Source organism: Abrus precatorius, unplaced genomic scaffold (assembly GCF_003935025.1).
Source record: "Abrus precatorius isolate BTA unplaced genomic scaffold, Abrus_2018 Scaffold2, whole genome shotgun sequence".
NCBI classification, from domain to species: Eukaryota; Viridiplantae; Streptophyta; class Magnoliopsida; order Fabales; family Fabaceae; genus Abrus; species Abrus precatorius.
The window spans coordinates 38,404,172-38,420,838 of NW_020874362.1; the positions used below are offsets into that span (position 1 = coordinate 38,404,172).

Below are 16,667 nucleotides of genomic sequence, written 5' to 3' on the forward strand. Positions count from 1 at the left end.
TGGGAAAACTTTTGGTCATTTGGTGTATAACTATGTCATCTTAATATATGCTATTGGCTTAAGACTTGTTTTCTCCTTTTTCTATTATTTCTTCCTTTCTTTTTCTGCTATGTCTACCATGTTACTACATGCTCTTGCCTTATATAGGCAAAGCATATTTTGCTTCCAGATTTGAATAAGGTATTGTATGTGAACTATGTTTACTCACGAATTAATAAGAAAAAACATTTATGACGTAGCTTTTCAAGTTCGGGGTTCTCGTCATGGGGTTTTATCTAGGGGGATAGAAGGAAAAACAAAATAAGAAGATATTGTATTGTAACTGCAATCTTTTATCAAGGGCCCGTCAAATGTTCGGGGTTCTCATCATGGTGGGATCTTGTGTGTCAAATATAGATAGGCAACTTCAATATCATTATAAACATCTTCAAATGCACACATAGTTTATGAAAACCTGTAGTTAAATTTCTCTCTATGAATACTAGCAATGCTTTTTTATTGGCATTTAATTGTTTATGATCTAGCATTTCAAATTCTGCGAATGGACTGAAATGCAATGTGCAGTTTATTTATTTATTGAATTCGATGAAGTAATACAGTATTGGATGCAACAATGTTCAATGCTGAATGCATTTGATTAGTCATGGTTCTCCTCACGATTGTACAAATGTAATCTTCTCTTGACTAGTCCTGCTTGGTGATTATTCCTTCTCAAGAACATCTCTTAGTTGAAACTTTTCTTTGAGGATCTTAGATACTTCACTGATGTGGATCCTTATTTGCTCTCCGAGACCTCAAATATTCAGTTCTTTTTCCTCTAATTTCAGAATTCTCGTGGTTTATCTTTTGCTGTTCCTTTTATCTAATTTAGGCCACCAGGGGTCTACACATTATGTAAACAACTGTAGTATTTTGGGAAGAATAGTTTTACTGAGCCGAAATGCTTTATTGCTTTTCAAATTTTGGAATGATTGGTGGTACTTCATAATAATTTTATTTTAAAGGCATTGGGTATTTTATAGATGTTGATGTAATCATGCCTTGGTGTGAATTAGTTTTTGTTATTTATCAAACATTGTTTGATATTTTCCTGTAAAGTTAATTTAAAGGGCGTGATAATTATACATTCAGCTATTCTGTTGAGTCATTTTTATGAAGTATAACAGCCAAATGGACAGATTTCGAAGCTTCATAAAATCGCCTGCATGACAAATAAAAATCGACTTATAATTTGAAAATCCATAATAAAAATGATCAATAAATTTTATAATATTCATGTTTCATTTAACAATAGATTAATTAATAAATTACATATATAAAAATTATTAAATATACACATTAAATTAGTTATATTAATTTATTAAATATATTAGAAATTGGACAATAATACTAATTGATTGAAATTGATGGAGAAATTTAGTTGAAAGATGTATAAATGGGGTGCAGTTGTGAACCCTAGGTAAGGTGTGCAGCGGTAGTGATGGCGATGATTGTTTAAAGTTCTTACCTGTGGAAGATGCTCGCTTGGTGTCACAATTCCTTTGTTCCCATCCTGAAGCATGTTTGCGTTACAATGACAAAGATCCTTCCTCCAAGACCATGCGCCTCAATGCCTATTGTTGCCTTGCCGATCTTCTACGATTTCAGTGGTCCTTGGTTGGATTCCGTTGAACAACGCCTTGTTGCTGAATCTTGTTTTGATGCTCAGTCTCTGCAGGAGGTGGTGAGCTCCGAGGAACGTTTAAGGGAGAATGTTGGTGTACTTAACAAGTCTCTGGAATATTGGGCGCAACGATTCAAAGCTGCTGAGACTCAACTTGGACACGTTCGTGAGAGGTTGAAAGCTGTTTCAGAGAGTAGAGCAGCTTTAGATTATTATTATGCTTTCTAAGTTTGGTTACAGAATGTTAATCCTTTAGATTTCCATACTTCAAAGTAAGTGAGTCTATTGTCATCAACCTCGCATCTAATGTTTGGGTTTCAGATTTTTCCTTCTCTGTTTTATAAACATACAACGCTGCTATTGTGAAGTTGTCTTCCATTAAATTGTTGTAACAACAAAATTTGGTCTCATAAACTTGGTCTAAAACTGCCATCCATTCTTAATCTTTATATATATCTTTGTTCATCCATTTCACACTTCAAAATAAAATGTCAATAATTTTTTTTTTCTATCATCTTAATTATTGGTCAAGTCGTCAAAAGGTTTTCGTTGTATTTTTCTTTATAATTTAAGGTTTGCTATATGATACGAATATAAATTCAGCACAGAAGTTTACTGATTTTATAATGATGGGTTAGATGCTTTAGAAAAAGTAAACACTTAAAATGGATATATATTTCAATGTTACAAGTTATAAATTTTACGTTTAAATGTGATTAATCATGAATTTATTAAGTTTCTAATCATGTCATGGCTACGTTATATAACTTCTTTGATATTATAATTCGTACTATTTAAGATTTCTCTTATAAGTTTCATCCATCAAATAAAAGTGTATTCAAAATAAATTATTTTTAATATTTTTCGTTTTATAATTTATATGTATTATAATTTTTAATATTATTATTATAGGGTTAAAAAGTAAAAATTTATATGTATGATACTTTTAAAAGAAAAATTTGTATAATTAGCCCTTAAGTATTGTGGGGTGTTCTTCCATGGAGGGGTATGTATAAAGGGGTAGATGCTGTTTGGGGGTCAAAGGTTGGAAACCTGCACTCTGCAATCTGCATTCTGCACTCTGCAATCTGCAACAACCAGCATACCAAACGCTTGTCCATATCTTCCTGTCTGCTATCTCCCTCCACGCTGAACGTACTACTCTCTCATCTCATCACATCACATCCCATCTCATGCATGCATGCATGCATAGTTGCATACCATTCCATCTCATGCATGCATCCCACATCATCATTAATAAATTAATATTATCCAACAATTACCCTTAATTCTTATGCTTCCATTTCTTTCTTTCTTTGTTAACATTCACACTCTTGAGTTAACTACTTACCTAACATCTTTAATTAATGAATTAGTGAATGTTTGTGTGCTCACCATTGCTTTTGGTCGATGGACAACATACTTGCTCGTAGATGATGTTAACCTTTTTTTTTTGTTGGCTTTCTTATTCCATTTATTTATTGCGTATATATTATCCTAATTGTGTTATACATTATTATTTTTAATCAAATTATATTTTAGCTGTATTAAAAAAAGTAATACATGTTAAATGATACATAATCATCAAGACAGAAGAAATTTAATTTGTACTTCATAATTTATTTTTAATCACTATAAGATTTACATCGTATATAATATTATACATATATGTATTTTAGAAATACATCTTAAATTAAAGAAAAGACATTTAAAAATATCTTATTTAGTTATACAAAAAATAAAAATAATAATATGTCACAAAATTATATTATATTTTAAAATATTTTTAATATTAAATTATTAAATAAAAATAAAAAATTTACATTTGATAAAAATTTTACAATAAAACAAAAATATAAATATAAATATAAATAATTAATTTTAAAAAAATTATATTTCTTATAATTAAAATAATACCCTTTTTTTCTCTCGTGAAAGTTGTTGCTTTTCATTTTGGCATAACACAGTACGAAAGAGAGAAAGGTACTAGCAAAAATAGATAGAGCGGTTTTGCAGAAAATCCAAGTGAATTTAAGAAGGAAAAGGAGGCACCACACAACAACTATACTATTCTATTTTGTAGTGGCTGTTTGTTTTTTCGTGTTTGCATTCACTGTGACACAAAAAGCTCTTTGTTCAATCTCTTTCACTGTCTCGAGATTGGTGAGTAACAAGATAAAAGGTCACAATAGCAACCCCATCTCTTTCGTTCTTCAAACTCTCTTCCAAGTTTCGATTTTTCAGTATCTTCTGATGAAGGAGAGTGAAGGCTCTCTTGGGGAAGAGGGCCAACCAGAGACTAACACCAAAGAAGAAGAGGGCCCAAAACAAGTTTCTTTCTGAAATCCCATTTTCCATTTTCACTTTGTTGTTATGGCACTTTCTATGCACACAGATTCTTCATCAAATAAGCACATGGATTCTAGCAAGTATGTGAGGTATACACCTGAACAAGTGGAAGCTTTGGAGAGAGTGTATGCTGAATGTCCCAAGCCATGTTCTTCTAGAAGGCAACAACTCGTTAGGGAGTGCCCCATCCTTGCTAATATTGAACCAAAACAGATCAAAGTGTGGTTTCAGAATCGCAGGTAAAGACTTAGATAGTGCTTGCCATTCATTTTTTTTATTTGGTTTCACAACTATTTTCTGTTTTTGTATGTGTGTTTCTTTAGATGACATTCTTCTTTTCTTCCTTGTGTATCCTTTTGCTCAAAGGGTATTTTTGAGCTTCTTTTTCTTTGTGAGGTTGAGTTTCTTAGCATGAAGTATTTTATCCTTTTATCTGGGTTGTTTCTCCCAACTAGTATATTTGTTATTTAGTTTTTTTTTTCTTGGCTTTGTTTATCCCTTTTGCAACATGGGATGTCATGAAGGGGTGTTTCATTCCCCCGCCCCCCTCCCTTTTGTTTTTCTGATATATGCTCTTTGGGTTCAGTTTTTTAGAGAAATGTTCTTAATTGCTAGAAAGAAAAGAGGATATCATTCCCTCTTGAGAAAAAAAAATCTACTGGGAAAGGTACTTAATTTTGTCATTTTCCTTCTAAATATCCTAGTTGTCAAGATCGATCGTTATTGATTTTTTTATTCCTCACAAAGCTTTTTCTTTTCTTGAATTGAGAGTAAAATGGAAGACAATGACAGCTAGTTGATCACTTTTGTTGTTGAACTATTTTCTCATCTTCTTTCTTCTGAGCTAACATTATTTAGACCATTTTATGATGTTTCTGTGAAAGATGCTGTAACAGAAATTTCCATATGATCATTTGATTTTTTTTATTGGAAAGGGGGTGGAATTGGTTTTGGATAATATGAAGGATAATAATGACAGCTGATGTGGATGACTTTTCCGCGCTAGATTAATTAGTTTTCAACCTTAATATTTTTTTCTCATTTAATTAATATTTTCTCCTTCTGAATTATAGAACAGAGAAATTTTTGTTTTGTTTTTACCCCAACACACACACACATACATCTCAAAACAAACAATGCACGTAATCTTTTTTGAAAAAAAACATATTCACGTGTTTGATTTCAGAACTAAGTTGTAGAATACAAATGACTTGATTTAATTTTTATCCAAACTTAAGTGGGAAACTTAAAGAACAAAAATGAATGACTGTCATACAGTGTTGTGATGAAGAGTAACTACATGGCATGCTTTTCCTAATGGAAATTTAATTGCTGCATGTAACCTTCAACGTTATTTTTTATTTTTAATGAGACTGATATCACTAATTTTCTTCCGTAGATGTCGGGAAAAGCAGCGAAAGGAAGCCTCTCGTCTGCAGACAGTTAATAGAAAGCTGACTGCAATGAATAAGTTGTTGATGGAAGAGAATGACCGTCTGCAGAAACAGGTCTCACAGTTGGTTTATGAAAATGGATACATGAAACAACAAATACAGACTGTAAGTACCTCTTGGTGATTGCTCTTCTCAATTCTCATTCTGAATGCTCATTGATGCCACCATTCTATCTATATACTGTACAAGTATATATTGTTATTGGTGAATCTCATTTACTGGTTTTGTAACAGGCATCTACTACTACAGACAATAGCTGTGAGTCTGTAGTAATGAGTGGTCAGAATCAACAGCAAAACCCAAAAATGTCCCACCCCCAGTGGGATGCCAACAATCCAGCTGGGTAAGTGTTTATGCAAACAAATTTTGTTGAATATATATTTGTTTACTTGTGTTATGATCCCCTAATTCTTTATTATTCCAGTCTTCTCTCAATTGCTGAGGAGACCCTGACAGAGTTCCTTTCCAAAGCTACTGGAACTGCTGTCAACTGGGTCCAAATGATTGGGATGAAGGTATGACCTACCCAATAGTTATTCACGGTCATTGCTTGTAGTAATTATAAATTTGTATATTTATATTTTCTCTGTCACTTTTTCTACCTTATCCAGCCTGGTCCGGATTCTATTGGAATCATCGCTGTTTCCCGCAACTGTAGTGGGATAGCAGCAAGAGCCTGTGGCCTTGTGAGCCTAGATCCCACGAAGGTAAGTAGCTGTACCGATGCTTGTTTATTGCATATTTATTTTCATTTGCCAAAAAATGAAACCAATGCATACTGAATTGTCTCAGGTAGCCGAGATTCTTAAAGATCGCCCATCTTGGTATCGTGACTGTCGATGCCTCAATGTATTGAGCATAGTCCCCACAGGAAATGGGGGTACAATAGAGCTCATGTACATGCAGGTCTAATGGTTACTTTAATCTACAAAAGAAGTTGAACTGCAGTTTAAATTGCTCTTTAATTCCTTGCTCTGTTGTGTTGATATTCAAATTTGCTTTTTATCAGACTTATGCACCTACAACATTGGCAGCAGCAAGAGATTTCTGGACAATAAGATACACTACAAGTTTAGAAGATGGAAGTCTTGTGGTACTGAGCAGAATCTTCACTGTTGTGTTTTCTTGGTTTAGGATGTGGCTTCTTTTAAGCAAGTATTGTCCTTGACAAAATGACATATATCTTTTATTTGCCTTGCAGATTTGTGAGAGATCCTTGACTTCCTCAACTGGTGGCCCCTCAGGGCCTTCTGCATCAAACTTCGTAAGAGCTGAAATGCTTCCTAGTGGCTATCTAATTAGATCCTGTGATGGTGGTGGATCTATTGTTCACATTGTTGATCACGTTGATTTAGATGTAAGGGAGATTATGCAATTCAAATCATTTTTGAAGTTTACGTAACTTTGAGCTTTGTTCTTCCAACTATATTTACTTTGTTATTGATGTAGGTTTGGAGTGTTCCTGAAGTACTGAGGCCACTCTATGAATCATCAAAATTCTTGGCTCAGAAATTGACTACTGCTGTACATTTTCTTGCTAGTCACATCATTTATATATATTTGACCGTGTCAAAATTTGTTGATTAACATTTCATATTATATTTTACAGGCCCTGCGACATGTGAGACAAATTGCTCAAGAATCAAGTGGAGAAGTTCATTATGGTGGGGGTCGTCAGCCTGCTGTGTTGAGGACATTTAGTCAGAAACTTTGCAGGTAAGGCCCCTTCATACAGTGTCCAGGATCACTGCTATGTTGGGCTTTTGAGTAATCACTCTGTCTTCCTCAATCCTTATACCTTATTGACCAATAATTATTTTTATATTTGATTCTTAGAGGGTTCAATGATGCTGTCAATGGATTTGTGGATGATGGTTGGTCCCTGATAAGTAATGATGGGGTGGAAGATGTGACCTTAGCCATAAACTCTTCTCTTAACAAGTTTTTTGGCTCCCATTACAATTCATCAATGCTTCCAGCCTTTGGAGGTGGGGTCCTGTGTGCCAAGGCATCGATGCTGTTGCAGGTATTTCCTAAGCTAACAAATCTGGGTTGAAATTATCTTTTTGTCTTAAATTAACTGTAGAATAATAGCAATCAATTCCAATAACTCTCCCTTCTTTCACTTTCGTGTCTCTACTTGCCAGATTCTTCTGGATTTTCGTAGTTTTTATCTTCATTGTTCTTAATTATAAAATGGTGGTCTGCAGAATGTTCCTCCCCCATTGCTTGTTCGTTTTTTGAGGGAGCATCGTTCAGAGTGGGCTGATTATGGGGTTGATGCATACTCTGCAGCTTGTCATAAGGCTAGTCCTTATGCAGTTCCTTGTGCTAGACCCAGTGGCTTCCCCAGCAGCCAGGTCATTTTACCACTGGCTCATACTATTGAGCATGAGGAGGTATTACTCCTTTTAAGTGATTGATTGAAGTTTATTTTATATTCCTATTACACATGCTCATTTGCCGCTCTCTGCAATGATTCAGTTCTTGGAGGTAGTTCGTATTGAGGGTCATGCATTTTCTCCTGAAGATGTGACTTCGGCACGTGATATGTTTCTACTGCAGGTAAAGTCGTTTATGTGTATGTCTTGGCCATTGGTCTGCCTATCTCCTGTGGATGATTGTCATTTAACTTTCTCATTATGGTATTTGATTTGGCAGCTGTGCAGTGGAGTTGATGAAAATGCTATTGGAGCATGTGCACAGCTTGTGTTTGCGCCTATTGATGAATCATTTGCGGATGACGCTCTCTCACTGCCTTCTGGTTTCCGTGTCATACCGTTGGATACAAAAGCAGTTCAGTGACATTTCTTAGTGACTTAATAGTTTTGAAGGAGTTTGGTCGTGAAGTTATTTTGTTAGATTGCTTTTTAATATTTCATTGTCATTTTACTACCTTAGTGACTTAACACAAGGGTCTTAATCTAGAACTATCCAGGTTATGAAAATTTAAATTTTTCATGGCTTGATGGTTCTTTCTTGCAATTCATATCTTGAAGTTTTAGTTTGTATTTGTTTCAATAAAGTGATTTGGCTAGGTAATCACAAGCCTATATGCATATGTTGGCTAACAAGATTCCTTTTTTTTTTTTTTGTATATTTTGCATTTCAGGATGGTCCAGCTTCAAGTAGAACATTGGATTTAGCATCATCGCTGGAAATAGGATCTGGTAATACTCGTCCAGCTGGTGAAGGTGATTTGAATGACTACAATATTAGATCAGTCCTTACAATTGCATTCCAATTTACCTTTGAGAACCATTTGCGGGACAATGTGGCTGTTATGGCCCGCCAATATGTGCGTAGTGTTGTGCGGTCTGTTCAGAGGGTTGCCATGGCAATTGCTCCCTCTCGACTCAGTACCCAGTTGGGGCCAAAATCACTTCCTGGTCCACCAGAGGCTCTTACTTTAGCCCGATGGATCTGTACAAGCTACAGGTTTGTATTCTGTAAATTTTGAGTGCTAGCCTATTTTTCTGTGGTTAATGTAGCTTCCTCAACAGCTTTGATTTTCTTAATCTTGAAGGCTAGTTATAATACTTATAAATGTCATAATTTATAGACAACTTGCAATTTGCCATTTAACTGTGTTCTTTTAATGTCTGGAAAAGGTTCAGTTTAAGACACAAATTGCACGAATCTAATAAGAGAAAATTTCCCCGTGTCAGGTCTGATATTAAATAATGTTTCTTTCAGGATCCTCACCTGCACAGAGCTTTTTCGAGTAGAGTCCACAGCTGGTGATGCAATCTTGAAGCAACTTTGGCACCATTCAGATGCAATATTGTGTTGTTCTGTTAAGACAAATGTAATCACCGAGTCTCATTATAAGCCTACACTTAACCAATGAGTATTCAGAGTACTTGTCTTTAGCCCATAAACTCTATTATTAAGTAATCTATTGACTTGCAAAACAATGCAGGCATCTCCAGTGTTCACCTTTGCAAACCAAGCTGGACTCGACATGCTTGAAACCACCCTAGTTGCCCTTCAAGATATAATGCTTGATAAAGTTCTTGATGAAGCTGGAAGAAAGATTCTCTGCATTGAGTTCTCCAAAATAATGCAACAGGTGAAAGCCATAGTCTTATGAGTGCTGGATTGAAATGAAAATGGTTCTGCATTATTGTAGCATCCAACTCTGAACAAATTCAATTATAATACTTGATGTTTGGAAACTCTGGTCAACTTTGTGAATTGTGCAGTTTCAAATAGACCATTAGAATATGCGATTTCTAGCATATCTTTCTCTTCTTAACAACTATGTTTTAAGAGCCATAAATGTAATTATTACTACTCTTATGCACTTTTTTCATTTCAGGGGTTTGCATATCTGCCAGCAGGAATGTGTGTGTCCAGTATGAATAGACCAGTGTCCTATGAGCAAGCAATTGCATGGAAAGTTTTGGATGATGATGATTCCAATCACTGCTTAGCCTTCATGTTCATGAATTGGTCGTTTGTCTAATGGAGAAAATCATCATTGTTAATGCTTATGTCTATTAATTTATGTTCAGTACTTTATTACTGTCAGATACTGTACGCAGACAAATGTAACTAATGTCTGGATTCCATGAATGCATGGTTGCGTGTGCCGTCAGCTTTACTTTATGCTTTTTTCCAGTGTGTACCTTTCTCATTATAAATTCCCTTTTAACCATCAGCTGTTTGTTTTATATCAAGGATCAAATCCTCACCATTACGCACACATTTTAGTGTAAAATGTGACTGTTAAATCTATGCGAACATTTTAATTTCATTCAATCATTTGAAAATAATGTTATTCAACTTTAAATTAAATGGGTCTTCAATCCTAGAAATTATTCTTCATTAGCAGTTTGGTTTTATATCTGCCAATTTATCTACGCCAGCCTAAATGATGGATGCAAGAAGTATAAATACACAGGTTGAACAGTTAGAAAACTTATATTCGGAATCTAAAATGTATTGCATTATATAGTTATATATTAGGAAAAGGTGCCTGAAAATGATTTAAAATTAGGGGCAAGATTTAATGAATAGGTTACTTGCTATGTTGGATTTATAGGTGTAATGTCTTGATAGAGATTTTTTGTGTTTGTACTTTTGAGAGGCGTTTTGATTTTGACAACAGATCCAGCAGGATTGCTTTATTATTCTTCCCCAAACATGTCATGATTGTGTTTTACTTGTTTGTGAAGCAAGTGTGCCTTGGTTTCAACAGAAATCTAATGAGGTCTTATGAAGGAATGTTTTATGACTAACTTTTTACACATTTATCACTTTCATCTCTATTTTCAGTCACAAAATATTCATTTTAAAGTATCTGTCATCGCTCGTTCTTTTCATGCAAGTAAAATTAGTCCACTGTCAGTGGATTATGTAATTAAATATGAACCCTTTAACTTGTCAGATAACTCATATATACAATCATACTAATTTTTCTTGCAATAAATCATTAGTATTTATAATTCGACACTCATATAAATACAATTGTACTATTTTGGTCTTTGTATTTTCAACGTTGATAACCATTACCCAACTTTTTCTTTGGGGGTAAAGAAATTTGATCCAAATTTAATGACACGATTAATTGGAGGCAAGGAATGGTAAAGTGGCTAATAATGGTGGCCGTGTAATCAGCACATTGCATGTTAAAATATATATTTAAAAAAATTTAATTCGATGTAAAAAAGATTCTGCTAATGTAATGAAATATTTTTTCAAGTTACATCTTACATCAAACATAATTTTTAAAGATCATGGTAAGTGTTGATTAAGATTACTAGATTTACTGTATTAAATGTTTTAATTGGGATATGATGATTTTCAAGAGCTGAGATTCGAATCTTAATCATCGTAATTTGTGAAGAAAAATTACACGAACCAGAATGAGTCCCTCTTTTATTAACCTAATTCGTTAAATTATTCATTCAAGTAAAACTAAAAGTTTAAAATAGGACAAAAAAATCTTAAGATTAAACATGTAATATTTTAATTTAATTTTTTACTCCTAATTAAAAAAATAAATAAAATTAACAACAGAGTTTAAATTTATAAAATGTATATAATATTATATGATATATTTATTACACGAACCACTATCTACTTTATGAAGAAACACGAACTTCTCAGTGCTGGAATTTGACTTTTGAACGCTCCTGCATAGCCAGAGATTTGTGGAGCCCATAGAATCTCCCCCTCCATCCTACAAAATTGGTACTTTTTATTTTATTTTATTTTTCTTCAAAACTTATTTTTTAGTAAAATATTTTAAAGAGTTATTTTTTTTATTATATCATGTCATTTTTTATATTAAATGTTTATTTTTAATTTAATTTAAAGTTTTTTATTTTTTATATTTAAATATTCTATTTCCTCAAATTTGATTTTATAAAATATTTATCGTTAAATATTAAAATAATTAATTTTAAATTCAAATAAATTATTAAGTTTATTTGTACAATTTATCATTATTTTAAAATAATTTAGTTTAAGAATATCTGTAAAGTACATAAAAAATTCACTAGAATAAAAATTCATATAATTTTTTTCTTATTTTTGTTATCAAATTTGCAATTTGCACAACAAAGTGTAAATATGTTTACAAATAAAATTATTTATTTACATATCATTACTGTTACGGTCTTAGTTGTACAGTGATGTCTGACAATATTCATTGGGCTGTGATGCGATGCCTCCAAAATTCAGCATTTTACCTTATTTCAATAATTACACTTTTTTAACTAAATTTTACCCACTCCTATATATATATATACTGTAAAAAACTAAAGAAATATAAAAATTACTAATGATAACATTTCAGTTCTCATGTTTTTATAATTTTTTCTAAATTTTTTTATAAAATATTTTCAAATATCATATTAAACAAAATACCCAAAATTTGTATTGTGTTGTACAAAACAAAATGGTGAAAATTCTTGCTGCAATAAATTTGTATTCTGTTATTTTATTGCATTTATTTATCATCATATAATTGATTCCTTAGATTATAATGTAAAAATAATATGAATGCAATAAAATAATAGAAGATGAATAGAAAAGTTGGTCTATCTTAGTTCAGCCCCAAACATAACTCGTGTCTACTTCTCAAATAAATGTTTTAATTTTTGTTTTCACTTCAAATTAAATTTTACTTAAAAAATAATTATTAAATCAAATTCTATCTTAACTTGAAATTAGAATAATTAGGGATGGCAATGGGTAGGGTACTACAGTATCCATCCCCATACCTGCGTTTTAAAAAAATACCCGTACCTGGCCCCATACCCGCGTGGGTATGAACATTAATCCCCGTACCCGTACCCTTTGAGTACCCGCATACCCGTCTTGTACCCATTACCCGCGCTTGTTTGAGAAAAAAATATTTATAAAGAAAAATATGTTTATATAATTTTACATAAGTAGCATAATAATACAAAAATTCAATATGTAGTTGTCGAACAAGGTACAAATATAGATAAAAAAATAAATATTCAAAGATCATAAATGTTAAATGTATCTTAATATAATAATTTTCTAAACTAAAATTTTTAGAAACAATAAGCAAAACTAAACCCACAAGTTATTTGTCAGTGATAATCTTATCTTGTGTGAGATTTGATTGATTGGTAATGTCAGAACAACAATGCAATAGATCTGTACAATGGTTGTCTCTTCGTGTGGGATCACTTAGTAACCTCTTGTGACGGCATTAACAACTAACTCTAATGAATAACATTTCATAGTTATTAAGTTTTAGTGAGACATACATTGAGAATGAGAATAGAGTTAAAGTAGAGAAGTTCAATACTAACAATAGAAAGTTGATACATAAAATATTTTTTTTAACTTTTGAATTTGAAATTGTAAGAAAAATAATAGATTTAATTAAAATAATATAATATAATGAATATATATATATATATATATATTAATACTAGTATTTTTTAACTCATATACTATACGAAAGTATTTTATCAAAAATATAAATTTTTGAAAAATTATTTTAGTGAATTAAATATTTCTAATGTATATAAATTAAAAAAAAAGGATATGAATAAAAGATAAATAGTTACAATAAAATTTTATAATAAAGAAATATACGTGTATATTAAAAAATTATACTTTTTTATCTTAAAAGAATTAACAAATAAAAATTAACAATAATTTTTTATATTTATATCTTTTCAAAAACTTCTTTGAATGTGAATAAATAGTAAGAATAATATTATTTAGATTCAATAAATTATAGTTGTGCTTATAATACATATGTTGCATAGAAAATTATTATTTTAAATTAAAATATAAAAATAAAATTTAAATATTATTAATAAATAATAAATTTATGGTAATAGTAGGTGATTGTAAAATTTATAAAATATTTATAATATATTTATTATTTATCATTTACTTTATGATTGAAACATCAATATAATTTTATTAACAAAAATATTTGTGTAAAAATATTTTATGTGTGTCATATATAAATAATATTTTAAAAAAAGTCAATCTCATATTAACTATGTAATAATTAAATTGTGTTAGCCGAATTAAATGATATAAAATAGTAAATAAATTTTTCTATTAAAAATATAAACCAAAATAAATTTTTTGGTTTACTTTATTATTAAATATATTTTTATATTAATCTTATATAACTTCACATAAGTAATATAATAATACATAAAATCAATTCATAATTGTAGAATAAAGTTCAAGTATATATATATATATATATATATATATATATATGCGGGTATGGGGCAGGGTGGGTACTTAGATACCCATACCTGCACCCATCCCTATTAAAATTTGCGAGTTTTTACCCACACCCATACCCGTACCCATATAGCGGGTAAATACCCTACCCATTGTGGGTAAATTTTGCAGGTGTCCATCGGGTAATTTACCCATTGCCATCCCTAAGAATAATATTGATAAAAATAAAAGAAGTTTTTAAACTACTATACACACTTAAAAAAAACTAGAATAAGAGCTTTCTTACATATGAACCACAATAGTATTTCAATTCGAACCTTAACATTGATTAAAACTAGTGACAACATATTATTAATATACTTTAAACACATTAATAATAATAAATAGGGAAATTTAAACAAATCAAATTAAACTTAGATCAAGAAATTTAGCAAGTCAATCACAATTAAACATATATAATTTTCATATGGTCAAAAACATAACACAATCATATTTATTTAGGCAAAAATAAGTGTCTAATTCATTTTTAATTTTCCTGAACCCAGAATGCAGCATCTGCATTAGCTGCCACAAAAAGTTAATTAAATTTAATGCAAAAAAGATTTTGAACCGAGGAGTGGGCCCCACTGGATCTTCACCCTTCAGCTGCAGTTATAGTAATAGCAGCCATTTTAAGTACCATTACCCCATATATTTATGCATGCGCATGTCACAAACACCCCATGCATCATTCTATATTATCATGTATGATGAATCGATGATGTAGCTGCACTTTTTTTTTATTTCTTTTAATTACAGGACCTTATTTTTGTAGTATAAAATAATTATAAACAAATTAAGAACCTTATTAGAAATTATAATAATAAATGCAAACAAATACATTTAAACTAATTTTTATTGAATTATTTGAAACATTTCTCTCAGTTTATTGTTATTTTTATTAATGATAAGGCTGAAATTAAGAATAAAATTGACCATCTCATTATTCTTCCAATTAAATAAATAGACTAATTTATTCTAAAAAGGAATTTAATTTGGGTGTATCATTAATATTTTTTTTATAATACCATACAATTCAATATCAATAGTGCAAACTAAAATTAAAATAATATAGCAATATATTATTTAACACAAATACAAAGAAACAGGAGATGTTTTAAATTTTGTTTTCCATACAAAATCCGAATCATAGTGTTTTTTTGTGGTAATGTTTTTGACCAATTATCTTCCTCACAACACACCTTAAAATATCTTACTTTAATAATTGGCAATATTAATAGATTAAAATAGTGAGATATCAAAAAACAAAATGAGCAGGATTTTGTGTTTGGTTCCTCAACAGTGTGAAAGATCTTTCAGCATCTCAAAATCCAAGAAAAGTGTTGTGATGGCTTAGAGGGTGTAGAAATTACAGAGAAAGAGCACAGAGAGATAAATTAGTGTGTTAAAATTAAATGTTATAAAATATAAATATTTTTATATTTATATAGATACATATATAATTTTACTGAAATAAGTCTGATATTATAATATTAAAATAAATTATAGCTATTTACAACAAGGGTATCAGCATCTACCTAAGGATTGCTCCCAAAAGGATTGCTCCCAAAAGCATCACACATAAAAATGATTCCTCAAATTTTCTGTTTAATTTGAGTCTGTTCTTTTCATCTTGTAATTTATTGCAGTGGTCATGTGATTAAAATCTATGTTTACATTAATTTTCATTACAAATTTATAGAGAAACGTGTATTTTTTATTAAAAGTAAAAATTGGAAAGTGGATGGAGAAGTCAAAAAATATGTGTTGATTGTGATTGATAGAGTGAGAATTGGTGAGTTGTTATTGTAAGATGCCATGGATTGATTTTTTTGGATTGTTGCGTTTGTTTGGATTGTAGAGTTAAAAATTCTTTTTTTTGGGATTTTCGGTTCGAAAAGTCACCATATCAACTTTTAGTTTTTACTATAACATTTTAGTTACATTTATTTTAACACTTTTCACTATTTTATATCGTATATTAACTAGTCACCAAAAATCACAACAATTAAATATGTTAGAAATCTATAACAGTTGAGGCCTATAGAGAAATAGAAAACTGTGATTTGTGAGGTTTCACTTAAATATAACAGATACACAGATTCTTGAATCCACGTTATGTACATAAGCATTCAGCAACCATCAACTATTTAATTATATTTTCATGACCAACGTTCAATAATTAAAAGAGACAATTTTTTTGTAATATTTTCAAAATTAAAATATTAATCTTAAATATTTACATTGAATTGTAACATATCACACACATATATGTCATTATTGTTATACATGTATAAGCCTTCAATTAAAATGTTTTAACTAAATGCTGATTAGTTATTAAAATACTTTATTTAGGATCAGTTTATTTTTTTAAAATAATTTTTCCAAGGAATAAAAAAGTAGTTGTGTTTGAAATAAACCAACCTTCTTTTTTTTTGTAAAAAGCTAAAATAAACTAAATT

The 16,667-nt window shown here is 30.7% G+C and overlaps 1 protein-coding gene across 1 annotated transcript; it reads left to right on the top strand.

Annotated features, from left to right (window-relative positions):
* The first annotated feature begins 3,603 nt into the window (after positions 1-3,603).
* Positions 3,604-10,195, top strand: LOC113857681 (homeobox-leucine zipper protein ATHB-14-like). The gene is made up of 18 exons (XM_027489802.1): positions 3,604-4,251; positions 5,412-5,571; positions 5,700-5,809; positions 5,891-5,981; positions 6,078-6,173; positions 6,259-6,372; positions 6,476-6,559; positions 6,668-6,823; positions 6,916-6,990; positions 7,076-7,182; positions 7,303-7,492; positions 7,677-7,865; positions 7,951-8,031; positions 8,128-8,262; positions 8,579-8,904; positions 9,163-9,274; positions 9,389-9,538; positions 9,788-10,195. Exons 1-18 carry the CDS (start codon positions 4,037-4,039, stop codon positions 9,932-9,934), a joined length of 2,538 nt encoding a protein of 845 aa, XP_027345603.1. The 5' UTR covers positions 3,604-4,036; the 3' UTR covers positions 9,935-10,195.
* The last annotated feature ends 6,472 nt before the right edge of the window (positions 10,196-16,667 follow it).

Coding starts and splice junctions, on each gene's coding strand:
- LOC113857681 (XM_027489802.1), top strand. CDS start 4,037: ATGGCACTTTCTATGCACACAGATTCTTCATCAAATAAGCACATGGAT. Junction 6,560..6,667: donor TAGAAGATGGAAGTCTTGTG/GTACTGAGCAGA, acceptor TTTGCCTTGCAG/ATTTGTGAGAGATCCTTGAC. Junction 7,183..7,302: donor TTTAGTCAGAAACTTTGCAG/GTAAGGCCCCTT, acceptor TTTGATTCTTAG/AGGGTTCAATGATGCTGTCA.